The sequence below is a fragment of the Triturus cristatus genome, chromosome 6 (genome assembly GCF_964204655.1).
Source record: "Triturus cristatus chromosome 6, aTriCri1.1, whole genome shotgun sequence".
In the NCBI taxonomy this organism is placed as follows: Eukaryota; Metazoa; Chordata; class Amphibia; order Caudata; family Salamandridae; genus Triturus; species Triturus cristatus.
The window spans coordinates 95,573,737-95,588,795 of NC_140589.1; the positions used below are offsets into that span (position 1 = coordinate 95,573,737).

The following is a 15,059-nucleotide window of genomic DNA, read 5'->3' on the forward strand; positions in this document are numbered from 1 at the left end:
AGAGGAGGGGCGACGCAGCCCCTCCGGGTTGGAGCACGGCCACACCTCCAGTGTTGCCGGATTTTCAGACCCGTCCCAAGCCCAAAGCCGCTCAAATATAAGCCCAAAATAAGCCCAATCTGCCTATTGCTTAAAGATTCAGCCCCGCCCCCCCCCCCCGAAATCAGCTCCGGTTCGAGCGGCAAACAGTGTGCGTCAGTGCGCGCCTTGGCATCAGCAACGTGGTGAAGCACGGAGTGTCAGATCCATGCCAGGACAGTGGTAAACAGACGCACGTGGTGCTGCCAGCAGGTGCGTGCGAGGTTGGGTGGCCCCTGCACGACCGTTTTCGAAGCTGGGCTGGCCTACGAACAACCGATGTGGTCAGTTTTGGTTTGGGTGTTAAAACACTCTTTACCTACGTCAACTTCCTGGCATCTATCAATATTCATCACTTCCTACAAATGGGGTGACGAACTGGCATGGGTGCAAATTCAGAACGGTGAGTGTAAAAATTCAGGACAAAGGGTCAAAATTCAGGACAAAAATTCAGGACGGGAGGTCAAAATTCACACACACCCAAAACTTCGGGACAAAAGGTACGTTTTACAGACACATCAAAGGAGGTCGCGTAATAGTGTATAAGTAATTCCATCTATATCCAAACATTCATCCATTTGAAAACGTACGCATCTTTCCATCCATCATTTCACTCATCCATCTCTCCATCCACACTTTCACTCATCCATTCATCCACCCTTTCACCCTATCCATTCGTAAACTCATCCATCCACTCTTCCACCCAACCATCTACTCATCCATCCAGCCATTTATCCACTCACCCATCCAGCCATCCTTTCACTTACTCATCCATCCACCCAGTTACTTATCCTACCACCCAGTCCCCTTTTCAGTCATCCATTCATCCTCCCTTTCTCTCTTCATTGACCCTTTCACTTAGCCATCCTTCCTTTCTTCGATCCACCCATACTTCAACTCATCCACTCATGAATCCATCCATTGACCCTATCACTCATCCATCCACTCATCCATCCACCCATTCACGCACCGATCAGCCACCCTTTCACTCATCCATCCATCCTTTCGCTCATTATCCATCTATTCACCCTTCCATTCATCCATTCACCCTTTCACTAATCCATCCAGCCATCCACCCATCCCTTCACTTACTCACTCGCCCACCTTTTCCTCTTAATTATGAGCTGAGCCTTTGTCTGCAGAGTTGCAGACAGAAGAGGCCCATCAAGAATTTCGCCCTTGCTGTCTTCCTAAAGCAAGGGGTGGGGTGGGGGAGGGTTCACTATGCACCTGCACATAGGCAATCTGAAAAAGTGGAAGTCATGAGTCATGCATGATGCACAGTGCCAGGCCATGAGGTGATTGTTACATGGTTTTCCAGGGCTTTAAGTGGGATGAAAAAACTGGGGGTCTCTCCAAGGGGCGTGTCTGATGTAATTAATGGTGTTGCTTAAAAGAACTAAGCTAAAAATCTGTGCTTAGCATTGTGTATCGCCGGACTGGTATTTTGCCTCTTCTGTCATTGCATCCAGATATATATCACAACAAGTAACGTTTCACCTACAACAAGCCAGAACCATTTGCTTTGTTAATGGTTGTTAGTTTCATAAAATAAAAATGCAGCAACCATGGCTTAATTGAATATAATATTGAAACTGCACTTTTCTAAAATGATGAGACGGAAAGAGTTCCCTGCCCCAATCTCCACTCTGTCTATTGCTTAAAGACTCGCACCCCCCCCCAAAATTTGGCTCTAGTTGCGCCTCTGACTCACTCACCTGAGGTCGGGGCGGGCGTCGAAGTCCGGACTCAGCAACTGCGGGTGCCGCCGGGCGGCCTGCTGCTGTGCTGCGTGACTCCAGGCTGTGCTGTCGACTGGTGGTGGGCTCACTGGGCTGGCTAGCCTGCGCTGAGCAGAGAGCGCTGGCTGCGAGCACCACCCGCCGCCGCCTGTGGCCTGGGTGACCACCAGTGGACCACAGTGGGCGGCAGCAGCAGGGACACCACGTGCGTCCGACTCCAGTCCGACTCCTCATGAATCAGGATGATGGCATGATGTCGATGATGCGTCCTGGCATCCACCGTTGAGCCGAGCCGAAAGTAAGAGCTCCAGCCTCCGTCAGGTCACGCACCGTGACGCACGCACGCAGTCCCATGTCCCAGCATTATAGAGAACCGCAGGGGCTGGCCAAAAAATGATACCCAGGGCCGTCATTGGTAGCGTTTTCGTGCGCTACTTGATTGATGGCCCTGGGGAACCCCCACACTGGCCCGCACACACACAAGTTCACAACAACAAAGCTAGGTGACCCCTGCAGCACGCATGTGCAAAATAAGAGTGAGTGCACTGACTACTCGAGGTCGGCGCCCGCCCAGGCCACAAAATTGCACACAACCTTTTAAATCAAGCCCAAAAAGTAGCCCCCCGCCAGGCATGGGTTTTTCCCGCACAACTGGGAAAAAAGTCGCCCAATTGTGCGGGAAATAGCCCAATCTGGCAACATTGCACACCTCCCGGCTTCAGCGCTGATGTCACCCGGGGATTCCTGTTGTCGGGCAACGCAGAATCTCCACACGGCGTCCTTGCTGCTAGCAGGTGGGTTGTAGCTCGGGCTCACGGTGGTGATTTCTGGGGCAGAACTTGTACCACACCTTAGTGACAAGCTCGGGCTTACAGCGGTGATATTTTGCAGCACAGCGCTTTCCTCGTCAGCGCCCTCGGTAGCACACAGTGCATTCAGGGGCCCAGGCCGGCGGCGTCGATTTCCGGCGGCTTTTTTCTTCCTCGGCGAGGCCACGCGGGGTGGGCACCCGCTTCAGCGTGGACACCAAGCGGGGTGGTCACCTGCTCCTAGAGGCAGAAAACAGCGGGGTGGGCACCCGCTTGTTAATTAAATATAAATGCGGGGTAGGCTCCTGTTTTAGTTTGAGAAGCACGAAGAGGGCTCCCACTTCTTTACAGCACACGGGGAAGTCCCCACGCCGGGACTCTCCCTGAAGATGCCATACAGTCTAGGGGAATCCCCTAGTCACTCTGGCAGCCCAAAGGACAGACACTCTTTCTCAGTCCAGCAGAGTGTCCAAAAGGGCAGAGGGACAGAGCTGGGCACAGGCAGGCCAACACAGGGACCCTCAGGAGCCAGCAGCTGGGTCCCGCGGCGGTTCCTCCCGGCAGAGTGTCCCCTCCAGTCCAGTAAGCACAACTCACATGGGCTTACAGCCCCTGTATTTATACACCTCCCTGCCCTGCGTCTGGAAGGAGGTAGAAGCTTCTGGAAGGGTTTGGGGGTAGGGGTTTCTGGAAGGGTCTTGGAAGTTCCAGTCCCAACTGGCACTGGGAGGGGTGTTAGTAGGTGGCGGAGCTAGCCTTGTACAGGGTAGGTACTGACCTAGTCAGGGCAGGGGATTTCTCCGCCCACTACTCCAGTTGCAGACCTCCCACTCAGGCTGACCCTGCCTCCCTGGAGCCACCCACTCCTCACCAGCCCCGGTCACTTCTAGAAACAGACATGCAGGCAGGCACACAGCACACAGAAATGCCAACTTTTAAAAGTGGCATTCCTAAAATAGTAAAAGTAAATCTGCGCACACCATTGCGCAGCATTTATAATTTCCATTCCACACATACTAAACATGCCATACGTATTTTGTTTTATTTAGTAATTGTCCCATAAGGGGGGAGTTCCCAATGTTAATCTATGGAGGGCAGAGAGCACACGCACTCTGCACTGCTAACCAGTGCTAAAGTGCCCAGAGTCCTAAAACCACCAACACCCTGTCAGCAAAAAGGCTAGGAGGAAAGCAAAAAGTTTAGGGATGATCCTGCAAAAAGGGCCAAGTTCAACAGACTGGTCACCATCTTTCCCTGGGGAGGGGGAGTTATGGTCATCCCCACCATGATTTGTTTTCATTACCCTCATCTTGACCGAGTTATTTGCCTTCTTCCCCAACTCCTGGCGAGAATGTGGACCTAGGTCTATCAGGTATTGATTTAATTTATCAGGTACACAATTACTCAAGAGATGTTCTTTCTAATAAGATCATAATCTTGCATATTGTTAGCTTTCAACTAGCCACCGAGTGTTTTCACTGAAAAATGTACAAATTCTACCCAGGTCCGAATCTGGGCTTTTCGAGTCTCCTTGAACCTGATCTTATATTCCTCAGTGGCGAGTCCAAATCTCTCAATCAGGGTAGCAATCATTAGGTCATAGGACTCAGCATCTGGCTCATTCAGTGAGAGGAGCCTACCCTTATACCTTCCTGAGACCAGCTCCCAGAGAAGAGAGTCCCAATATTTTGGTTGAGTTGCTTATTTTACAAGCCCTCTCAAAGGCTGTAAACCATTTGGTGATATCATCACCTTCTGTGTATTTAGGAACAATCCCTGTGGGGATTTTAGGGTCGAAACCTTCATCTTTTTCCCTATTTATTATTTTGCTGACACCTGACATGGGTCCTAGGCCTATCTCAGTTCTTTTTTTCTCTAGAGCTAGGAGTTTAACCGCTAAGGCTATCCTCTTGGCTAGTTTTTTTCACTATCTATTTCTCCTGAAGTACCGTCAGTACGCCCAGTGTTGCTTTCAGTAGGATTGCTGTTGGAATCATCATCAACGTCATCCACCTCAGCATCCTCTGCCCCTTCTCCAAGAGGGGTTCCTTCCTCGCCAGGAACCTGGCATTTTATGCATGAAGTCTTTGCAGATGGACTTAAGTTGGGACAATTTAAGGTTCCTGTAGGGCCCCAAGTTAAGCTCCTGGGAAGGACCTGTCTCCGACATGGTATCAAAGTAGTTGGGACCTTTTTAGACAACAACAATAAACTCTAAGTACTTTCTAAAGGCCTAACTTACTTAATTATTTCTTAACTTATAAACAGTTCTTTGTGGGACTTAACACAAAGCCCTAACAGTTAGGTTTTAACATTTTAGAAAAAGTGGAAATCATAAGAAATATTTTAGGCTAAAGACAATTTTGGATTCCTTGATGGAATCATTTGTTAACCATTTGGTACTGCAGATGTCAAGTCTTGTATCCCACCACTGCCACTTATGTAGGAAGCTGGCTCTTTATATTGAGTACCAAAAAAGGTATACCGTGCAAAGAGTCCAGGTATTCCCTTACTAGAAGACAGGGTTTGCTCTAGCAATTCCAAGGTGCTCTCTTTATGGGTAGTGTGGTTGAGCAGCCTTAGGCTTACTAGAGAGGCTTATCAGACATCGGCAAATACACACAATATTCAATAAATGATACATGCGAGTCAATAAGGAGATCCACACCAATTTATCAAAATAACAAATCCCTTATTTGAATTTTGAATTTTTAAAAATTTGTAAAGCGCACGTTCACAAAGCAGTTTCATGGCGCTAGAGGCATTCCTGGGCAAGAAAGTACAGAGGACTATAAGCTGAAGGCCTGCTTGAACAAGAAAGTCTTGAGGACTTTACGGAACTCCATGTAAGAGGAGGAAAGTCTGATATGGAGAGGGAGGGTGTTCCAGAAAGTGGGCGCAAGCACCGCAAATTTCTGGCCTCCTGATCTTTGTTTCTTAAAACGAGGAATGACTAATTGAGATTTGGTGGATGAACGAAGGACTCTGGGAGGATAGTAGTTGATAATGGCAGAATTTATGAAGGCAGGGGCCGTGTCCATCCGGGCTTGGAAGGTAAGGCAACCAAGCTTGAACAGGGCCCGTTGCTTAATGGGGAGCCAATGAAGAGCAATGAGAAGAGGTGACGAATGATGAAATTTAGGTAGACCGTGTACCAGACGAGCTGCCTGGTTCTGCACCATCTGAAGTCGTTGAAGTGCGTAGCCGGGGGCACCATTATAAATAATGTTCCCGTAATCGATCTTGGATAGAACCATGGCCATTACAATCAGTTTAAGTGAAGAGGGAGAGAAGAACCGAGATACTTTCCTAATAATGCGCAGAGTAAAGAAACAAGAAGAGACAACCGAGCTAATGTGAGAGTGAAGGGTCCAATGAAGGTTAAGTGTGATACCAAGGGTCTTAACTGAATGGGAGGGCGTGGGAGGTGAGCCAAGGGAAGGGGGCCAAAAGGAAGAAGACCAAGGGTTGCCACTGCCACCTGTCAGAATCAACTCTGTTTTATCCGGGTTGAGTTTGAGATGGTTCGCATTCATCCAATCCCAGATAAACAGCATGACAGACTGGAAGGCAGTAACAGCTAGTGAGGGGGAGGAGAAATTAAAAATGAGTTGTAGGTCATCAGCATAATTATAGACTGTGACCTCCATTTGTTGTAATGCAAAAATAAGAGGAAAGATATAAAGATTAAATAATGAGGGGGAAAGAGAAGAGCCCTGAGGGACACCGCATTGGACCCTGCGAGGAGGGGCGAAAAATTCGGCCAAATGAACGGCCTGAGTGCGGTCAGCCAGGAAGGAGCCTATCCAGGCCAGTGCTTGTCCCCCTATGCCCGCCGCCTCGACACGGGACAAGAGAATGGAATGGTCCACCATGTGAAAAGCGGCGGACAAATCCAGGAGGAACAAGGCCTGAGGAGTGCTGGTATCGAGACCCTCCCTGAGTTGATCCATAACTGAAATAACCACCTTCTCCGTGGAATGGCGGGGGCGAAAACCCTCCTGGCAGGGTGCGAGATAATTAATGTCCTCAATAAAAGTGCTAAGTGTCTGGGTGACGTGGGACTCAGCTATCTTGCCCAGATAAGGAAGAAGGGATATCGGTCGATAGTTTATCCTGGATGTGGGATCTGCCCCCGGTTTTTTTAGTATGGGGAGGATTATAGCCTTCTTGAAAGCGACAGGGAGGAAACCATGCATGAAACAGTCATTAAGGAGGGTAAGGATCGGGGATGGGCATTTGGCAAAGATCTGACAGAGAATACTTGCCGGGCAGATGTCAACTGGGGAGCCTGACTTGACACGGCTAAGCAAAGGAAGCAGGGATTCTCTAGTGAGTGCGGGAATGGAAGTAAGGGACAAGGCATTGCCTGGAGGGGGGGAGTGAGGAAAAGTGAGCGAAGGGGGGGGAATATTTGCTTTGATACAAGCTATTTTATCAATGAAGAATTCATTTAGTGAATCACATAGCACCTGAGAAGGGAGGATCTTGGGCAGAGTTCTGTTCGAAGATGCCAAGTCGTGGACGGTGGCAAAGATCTCCCGTGGCTGACTTTCTGCAGCTAAAATACGCTCCGAAAAGTATTCTGTTTTAGCTGCCAGAATGGCTTGTTTGTATTCTTTAAGAATGGTAGTGTAATATTGTGTCCGGGTAGGGCAGTATTCTTTTCTCCAGGCTCGTTCGGCCTGCCGTAACTCCAATTTTTTGGCTTTGAGGCCAGAGCTGAACCACTTGTTGGCATTGTGGGTGCGGTTGATGGTAACCCGCTTCAGGGGGGCCACTGCATCGCAGGCTTTAGCTAGCCAATGATCTAGAGTGGTGGTCTGGGAGTAGGGGATCAGGCCCGATAAGTCTGGGCAAGTAGTGATTAGCAAATTGCACAGAGAAGGAATATCGACTCGATTCCAGTTCCTTGTTCGAGTGGTTTTTGGGCAAGAAGGTATTGTTTTATGACTCAAATCCAAGGAAAAAGCGAGAATAGAATGGTCAGACCATGGACAGGGGGAAATTTTGGGGACTGACATCGGGATGTTTAGTGTCCATATCTGATCAAGAATGTGGCCCTGAGTATGAGTAGGGCCTTGAACATGCTGAGTGAAATTGAGGCTGAGGAGCAGTTGTGTAAAGTCCTTGGATTTGGTATCTTCAGCAGGATCGGTAGGCCAAAAATTAAAATCTCCCAGGATGAGAACGGAGGCGTTATTGACCACCAAGGTGGCCAATAGGTCCTGGAAGGCAGAGAGAAAACCTGAAGATGATTGGGGTGGCTGATATGTTAGTACACAGGTAATTGGGATCTTAAAGGAGGTGGAGCGAGCTACAAGGCAATCGGCTGTAGAAATCATAGATGAGGCAAGTGTCTGAAAATGAAGGTCTTTGCGAGCAATTAAGGCTACCCCGCCGTCTGCTTTATTCTCCGAGCGATCTGCGCGGAGCATGGAATAGTGAGGCGGGAGGGCTGCCAGAATGCTAGGTAGGGAATCCGACCTGTACCATGTTTCAGTTAGAAACAGTAGGTCAGGAGAGTTGGAATCTAATAGATCGAATCTTTCAATCTGATGTTTGACGGCTGACCTCGTGTTCAGAAGGAGGGCAGCAGTAGAAGAGGAGAGAGGAGGGGCGGGTGTGGTGGGCTTAGAAAAGGTAATGTCAAGACAGTGTAGCAATATTCAGGGGCCACTTTTTGTTGAAAGCGCGCAGTTGGTCAGAAGTATATGTTATAAATTGCGCATAGTGGCCTGCCCCTTGTCCCGGTCGGTCGCGGACGGGCGCAGACGGGCTCGCCTTTGGCGCGCCTTCGGCACGCAGGCGGCGCGCCCGCTGCGCCCGCCCGCTGCACGGTCGGGGGAAGCACATTATATGTAGTGGGGGAAACGGAAGGGGCGTGGCCTGAAGTGGTAGGCGTGGCCAATGTCCTCCGGGGAATGGCGGCGGCAATGTGAGGCTCCGCAACAGCGATGGATCTGCTGTGCGGGGCTGCCAAGAGCGAAGAAAAGCTCAGAAGGAGCAAGTGAGCAGGTAAAAAACAACAATTTTCCTAATAATAGCAAGTAAAAACAATATCTAGCGTTCTCCCGGCTTTTCGCCTCAGGAGATGGTGTAACCTCTAGCTGGCGCGCTAACAGTCAGCGTTTAAAAGCCTGCAGCGGGGGGCGTGGCCTGAAGTGGTAGGCGTGGCCAATGTCCTCCGGGGAATGGTGGCGGCAATGTGAGGCTCCGCAACAGCGATGGATCTGCTGTGCGGGGCTGCCAAGAGCGAAGAAAAGCTCAGAAGGAGCAAGTGAGCAGGTAAAAAACAACAATTTTCCTAATAATAGCAAGTAAAAAGAATATCTAGCGTTCTCCCGGCTTTTCGCCTCAGGGTGAAGCTTCTCTCCCACTGGGATTGGTTCTTGTCTGACTAGAGAAACAAAGGAGTGTGTACGCCTAGGTGCTGTATACCTTAATATAACTTTAGGTACTAAGATCCTCACAATCAGATAAGTACTTTTTAAAAGAACAGTTTTGATGAAAACAGGTTTTCGATACTTTAAATCGTAATTGAAGCACTTTGTGGAATTGTTAACCTAGGAAGAAAATATAAGGTCACTTAACAACAACTCACAGAACTCTTCCCTGGGACTTAAAGTAGCACCAACAGTGCACTTCAGGAGGCATGAGGGCGTACGGGTGCAGATGTGTGTTTTTCAGCATCGGGTGATTTTCATACTTTAAATCGTGACTGAAGCACTTCAGTGTAATGTTAACCTATGGAGAGAAAACATGCATTGCATTCTGGCACTGAACAGCGACTTAGGGGACCAATCTTCTGGACTTAAGGTGGGTATGGAGCACGGTCCAAGGCAGCACCAACAGTTCACTTCGGGCAGCACTGGGGTGGCCGGGCGCAGAGGTGACTTACAGCGTCATGTGCTACATTCAAGTCTATGGAGATCAGTCTGTCGGAAAGGAGGATGCAAACTTGGTCTAGGGGACAAGTCAGGCTGAATCAACAGGGGATCTAAACTTTTGCAAGGCTTGGGGATGTGGGGACATCTTTAGTCCTCATCCTCAGGGGCCAGAGGCATCGGGTGTAAAGGTGTCTGTAGGCGTCGGGTTTTCGTCACCAGGAGCAGTCACTGTAGAAGAGGCCTGCAAACAGAGGCCGCAGGTGGTGTTGGGAAGTCCACAGTGGGCAGGTCCAAGATGCACTTTGTCTATGGAAGGCCGGGGGACCACACTGGCACCACTGGCCCACTTCAGCTCAGGGTAGGAAACGTGAGTGCAGTGGTGCTTTGCGGCATTGGGTTTTTGTGGTCCCAGAGTCCAGCAGACTTCTTCGAGGGGCCTGCAGGATGCAGGGAAGCAGCTCCGCTGCTGCATGGGAGTCCCTGGTTCTTTGGAGAAGAGCTGGCAGTCCTGACAGGCTTTGAAGGATCAGCAGCTTGCAGGGCGAGACAACCTTTGAACAATTGTCGAGAACAGGCGAACAGGCTGGCAGGGCTGGTGCCAACTAATTTGCTTCTTCTACAGTTTTTGCTTTTGCAGATTTTTGGCCCTTCTTCATAGGTCGACAGGAATATCAGGACCACGTTGGCACAGTTGGCCTACTTTAGCTTGGCAAGGCAGCTTGGGTGCAGTGGTGCTTTCCAGTGGTAGGTTTTTGTGATCTTGGAGCCTCACAGCTCAGTGGTTGGTACCTGCAAGATGCAAGGGAACAGCTCTGCTGTTCCATGGAAGTTCTTGCATCCTCCTGGAAGTGCTGCCAGTTCTCCCAGGCTTTGGAGGATCAGCAGCTTGCAGGGTTAGCTGACTTTGGGGCAATTGTCGAGAATAGGTGAACAGGTCAGCAGGGCTGGTGCCAAGTCAGTTGCTTCTTCTGCAGTTCTTGCTCTTCGGCCCTTCTTCTTCTGGTCAGCAGGAGGATCTCCTTGCCTGGTGGCAGGGCTCCCCTAAATACAGAATGTATGGTAGAATAGGGCAGTAGGCAATGGGCTACCTACCCCTGGGGTCACTATGCCCCCTATATGACCATTTCCTGGGGGAGGTGGGCATAACCCTGTCCCAGAGATCCTAAATTTGCCATCACCATGATGGTCACTTCTGAAAAGTTGCATCCACTTCAGGTAGAAGGGGTGGTGCTTGCCTGAGGGTAGACACACCTGACTTGCCTAGCTAATTTTCCTACCTGTCCAGGTGCCAAAGGGCTCTGGACAAAAGGGGGTTGGTTTCCTTTCCTGTGAGAGAAACCAGATTCACACACCAAAGCAGTGGGCCTCTTTGAAGCTCCCTGGTCTTGGAATGCTAATCCGCAGGTCATTCTGTGGGCAGGGGTGCCAAGGACCCTCTGCCTGAGAAGGCTTGGTTTATGGCCCCCGGAGAGCAAAGGCATTTACCCTTTGTGGTCAGAAACCTGTCTCTTGTGGCATGCTGGTCAAAAACAGTCAAGCACACAAGCAGGTGGTAGGGCTTCAGAGGGCATCTCTTAGGTACCCTCTGGGTGCATGTGTTACTAATTCCGACACTAGAATCATTGTGGGTTTAATAATATGAGATCTCTGATACCAAACATCCCTATTTTCAGTGAAGCTCTGATTGTAGCTGGGAAACTAGTTTTCACAAGTGTTCAGCACAAACTTTTAAAATGGCTTCCCTGGTCGCTTGTGCTGGCAGTAATGGAACTGACCAGTACAGGGGCATATCTGCTAATGCATTTATGCCCTCACATGTCGGATAGTGCACCTCGCCTTAGGACGATAAGGCCTGCTGTAGGGGTGGCTTACTTATTTTGCATGCAGTGTCTGCAGCAGGAAACACAGGCTGCCTGCCATATCTTTACTTTTGTCTGCACCAAGACACGCAGCCTGCAGTGGCAGTCTGCACGAGCTTGGCGAGCAGCCCTTTAGGGGGGGCACAATTCGTCCTGCTGTCCTTGGGACACTCTTTAGTATCTCATGCCCTAGATATCATGGATTACCTTTGCTAGGAATATACAGAGGGCACTAACAGTAATGTCAATTGGGGAAACCAAATTGGAAAACAATTGCACAGTTTTGATAAAGATCTGGCACAGGGAACCTGGTTAGCAGGAACTCAGTGCACTTCTAATCAAAATCACATCAAATACCAGGCACAATATTGGGGTGACTATGTCAAAAAAGGCACTTTCCCTAAAAAATCATAATATATTTTTCTAACCTGTGTAGTCTTTTTGTAATGTTTTCACTGTATTGTTGTATGAAGTGTTGCACAAATACTTTATACATTGCCTCTTAAATTAAGCTTGACTGCACTGTGCCAGACCACCAGAGGGTACGCACAGGATAATTTAGGGTGTGTTGTAACTTACACTGACTACGATTGTGGTCCCTACGTGGAAAGGGTGCCTACTTCTGCCAACTAGAGCCCCAATTTCTAACAAGGCTCACTTTTAAATTCCCTATTTGTTGCTCGAATCTCTCGATCTAGCATGTTACTGTGGCATTTTGAGTGGTGATGCTTTTTCCAGGCTAGATACCTTACACAATATTAAGGGATATTCACACTCCCAATGTACATGAATACAGAGGAACATAGGAAGGACACAATCTGCTTTTATTTCTTAATCTAAGGTTCTGATGAACTTGTTAATTTCAGATTTTAATACCAACCTATTCTCCAGTAACAGCCTTTTCTGATTTAACACATCAGCTTGAGTAATGCAAAATATCCAGAACAAAAGTAATTTATTTCACTTACTACAACATGGCCGGTCTTCACATCAACGCTCCAGGTAGAGTACATCGTACCCGGCTTCTAACAATCTATAACCGTCGACTTTGTTTTTTAAAGCAAAACTAGAGTATGAGATACAGTACTCACAGCCAGCCCCAGGAGATACCATGCATCACTTATAACTGCCTTAGCACACAAATTACTGTCATTATTAGTCGACATTTGTATAGCACACTATTTGCCATTAATATACCCTCATAATGCTTGTAGAATACCTGAAGGTGACTTTTCTAACAAGCATTGGCAAAGCCATTAGGTCTGGCTTTAATCTGCCAAAGCTTGTGAAAACTTGCATTCACAAATGCTGTTTACATGCATTGCACACCCAGTTATTTTTTATAATTTTAAAGCCTGCCCTGTTGGTTTTGCAAGTGATGGGAAAAAGTAGTAAAAAAATGATTGCATTCTATATAAAATGCACATAGGATTGAAGGACTTGAATGTGGTAAGCAGCGTTATTATCGATTGCAATATTCAGGTCAAAGATAGATCCACATACATTATGATGAAAGCCCTTCCTGTGAGGTGGCATGATATACCAAAGAGCCAACAGCATGAAATGAGAAGGTAATCCTCTGGATGGAGCCACAGCTCACTTAATGTAGATTTGAAACAGTTGGTTACAATATGTCTTGAAGGCACCTGCGCTGTCAAGTCAGACCTAAAAATAATTCCATATTTCCATCACAGACCAGAGTATGACCCAGAGTGTGCAGATGATCGAAGGAATGTGTACCAACTTTTAAAGATGGGTTAAGGTTAAGGTCCGAAACTTGTTTTGGGACAACACAAGTGTGGTATATACTCTTTGTGGTTCCTGTAGATTGCATTTCCACTGCAGTTATTTCACTTACCAAGGAACTTTATGCAGCCACCAGCGGAGCTACCTCGACACCAGGAGCCTTTAAAGAGCGTGATGTGCCATTTGCTCATGCCGTCCTTCTTCAGAGTATCTGGAGTCAAGGTGCAGATCTCAAGACAGGAAAATTGTTCTAGGAATTCCTGGAAGGACATCCTAAGGGGTGCAAAGTGATGGGGCACACAGACGGAATAAGAGTTTGTGATATAAACATCAGGTAATAATAAGAGGAGTAGACTTTGGGATGGAGGTGATGTACTTCAACAAAATTATATCAAACACCGAATTATTACAGAGTAAGAAAGTAAAATACAAGTTCTGCGCTGTGTTTTTAAATGGTAAATGAACAAGCACAAACACAGGAAACCTTAAAAATAATCCAGCAAACTGCACACATCAACCTCCGAGCAAGGACTGCAGTGTGTGATAAAGGTGCGCATCGGTCTGTGTCCTTCATGAAAGTTGATCTGTGGAATGCAAAGATGCCAACAGAGGTACCATAATATCATTTAGAGACAAGTATACAAGATACATTTTTTCAGATTTGGGTCGATCATATAATGTTGGAATGGACACCCTCATCTCATGTGCCTATCCCTCTTCTACAGTGAAAGGCCTCTCACTCTACTAATGATGCTCAACACCTGCTATGGTGCAAAAACCATCACTATAAGAGAATATAAGGGTCCCGCTACATAACTGAATCCGGCCCAATGCTATGATGCAAGAACCATTGCTGCACCAATGCATAAGGACAAGTCTCCCAGATGTGGTTGATTTTTATGCAAGATACTAGAGTTTAAAAACAAACATGGGACAACAGTGTCACCCAAACTAGGGCTTCGAGCACTACCTCCAACTGGATTAAAGCCCTCACTGCTGCTAACGCTAACTTCCTGTGGGGATCCTTTTAATACAGCACCCATCAACCTGAGTGCTGCACAACCTCTAGTTTCCATCAGTGTGAAAGGGTACACTTTCTGCAGGCAGATTACCAGAAGTGTGTGGGACAAGGACAATTATCATCCTCCTAACAGTCGGTAGATTAAAGTTTACTACAGAGTATCCAGGTTACAACGATGTCCCTTGGACTCAGGCTATGGAGTTCTTTTTTTTTTAAATTTTATTGAACAATAAATCAATTACAAGCATGGGCCTACAACCACCAGGGCCGGCCGCTAGATTCAGAAAGGATCATACAGTTGTTAAGGCAGTAGTCGGCTCCCGGGGCCCAGCCCCGTACATGGCTCCGGATAGTCCTAGGGAAGCAAAATACATAGGATTAACATAAATAACAAATAAAAACAAAAGGCGAGGTATAAGGGCAAGAAGTGTGGGTCAGGCTACATCCGGGGGACTCTACTTCAGACCTTCAAATAGCTATCAAGAGGAAGGAGTACTGATAGGTCGGGGGGGGGGTCACGGGAGAGGAACGTCTATATTCGGTTGTTCCAAAAGTCGCAAGGATCCATCAAGGGTCAGGGGGACAAAGCAATATCGGTGTCCACTAGGGGGGGAGTACAGATACCCCCACGATACGCGTTCCATTGCCCCCAGATTCTACCCCATGCCCCCGGTTTACCACGAGCCACATACACAGTCTTCTCCCTGAACATGCACCAGTCCATGTTCTCCTTCCATACGGACACGGTGGGAGGCCGCTGGGAACCCCAAAGCTGCGCTATATCTCTCTTGGCAATCATGTTCCCCAGGGCCGCCCACCGAGTCTGAGCCGCGTTATAATCATTGGGCTCCCACACATTCAGGACACAGCGACGCACCTCCGGCAGAAGCGCCACCCCGGTGACCCGGCCCATG

At 48.2% G+C, this 15,059-nt stretch overlaps 1 protein-coding gene across 3 annotated transcripts in view; it reads right to left on the reverse strand.

Annotated features, from left to right (window-relative positions):
* The window catches only part of LOC146813821 (calpain-1 catalytic subunit-like), a 701,058-nt gene that overhangs the window by 244,676 nt on the left and 441,323 nt on the right, over positions 1-15,059 (reverse strand). For all 3 annotated transcript variants that reach the window (XM_085610275.1, XM_085610277.1, XM_085610276.1), the window contains one exon: positions 13,237-13,397. In XM_085610275.1, coding sequence (XP_085466401.1) covers positions 13,237-13,397 — 161 coding nt within the window. The remainder of the gene's footprint in view (positions 1-13,236; positions 13,398-15,059) is intronic.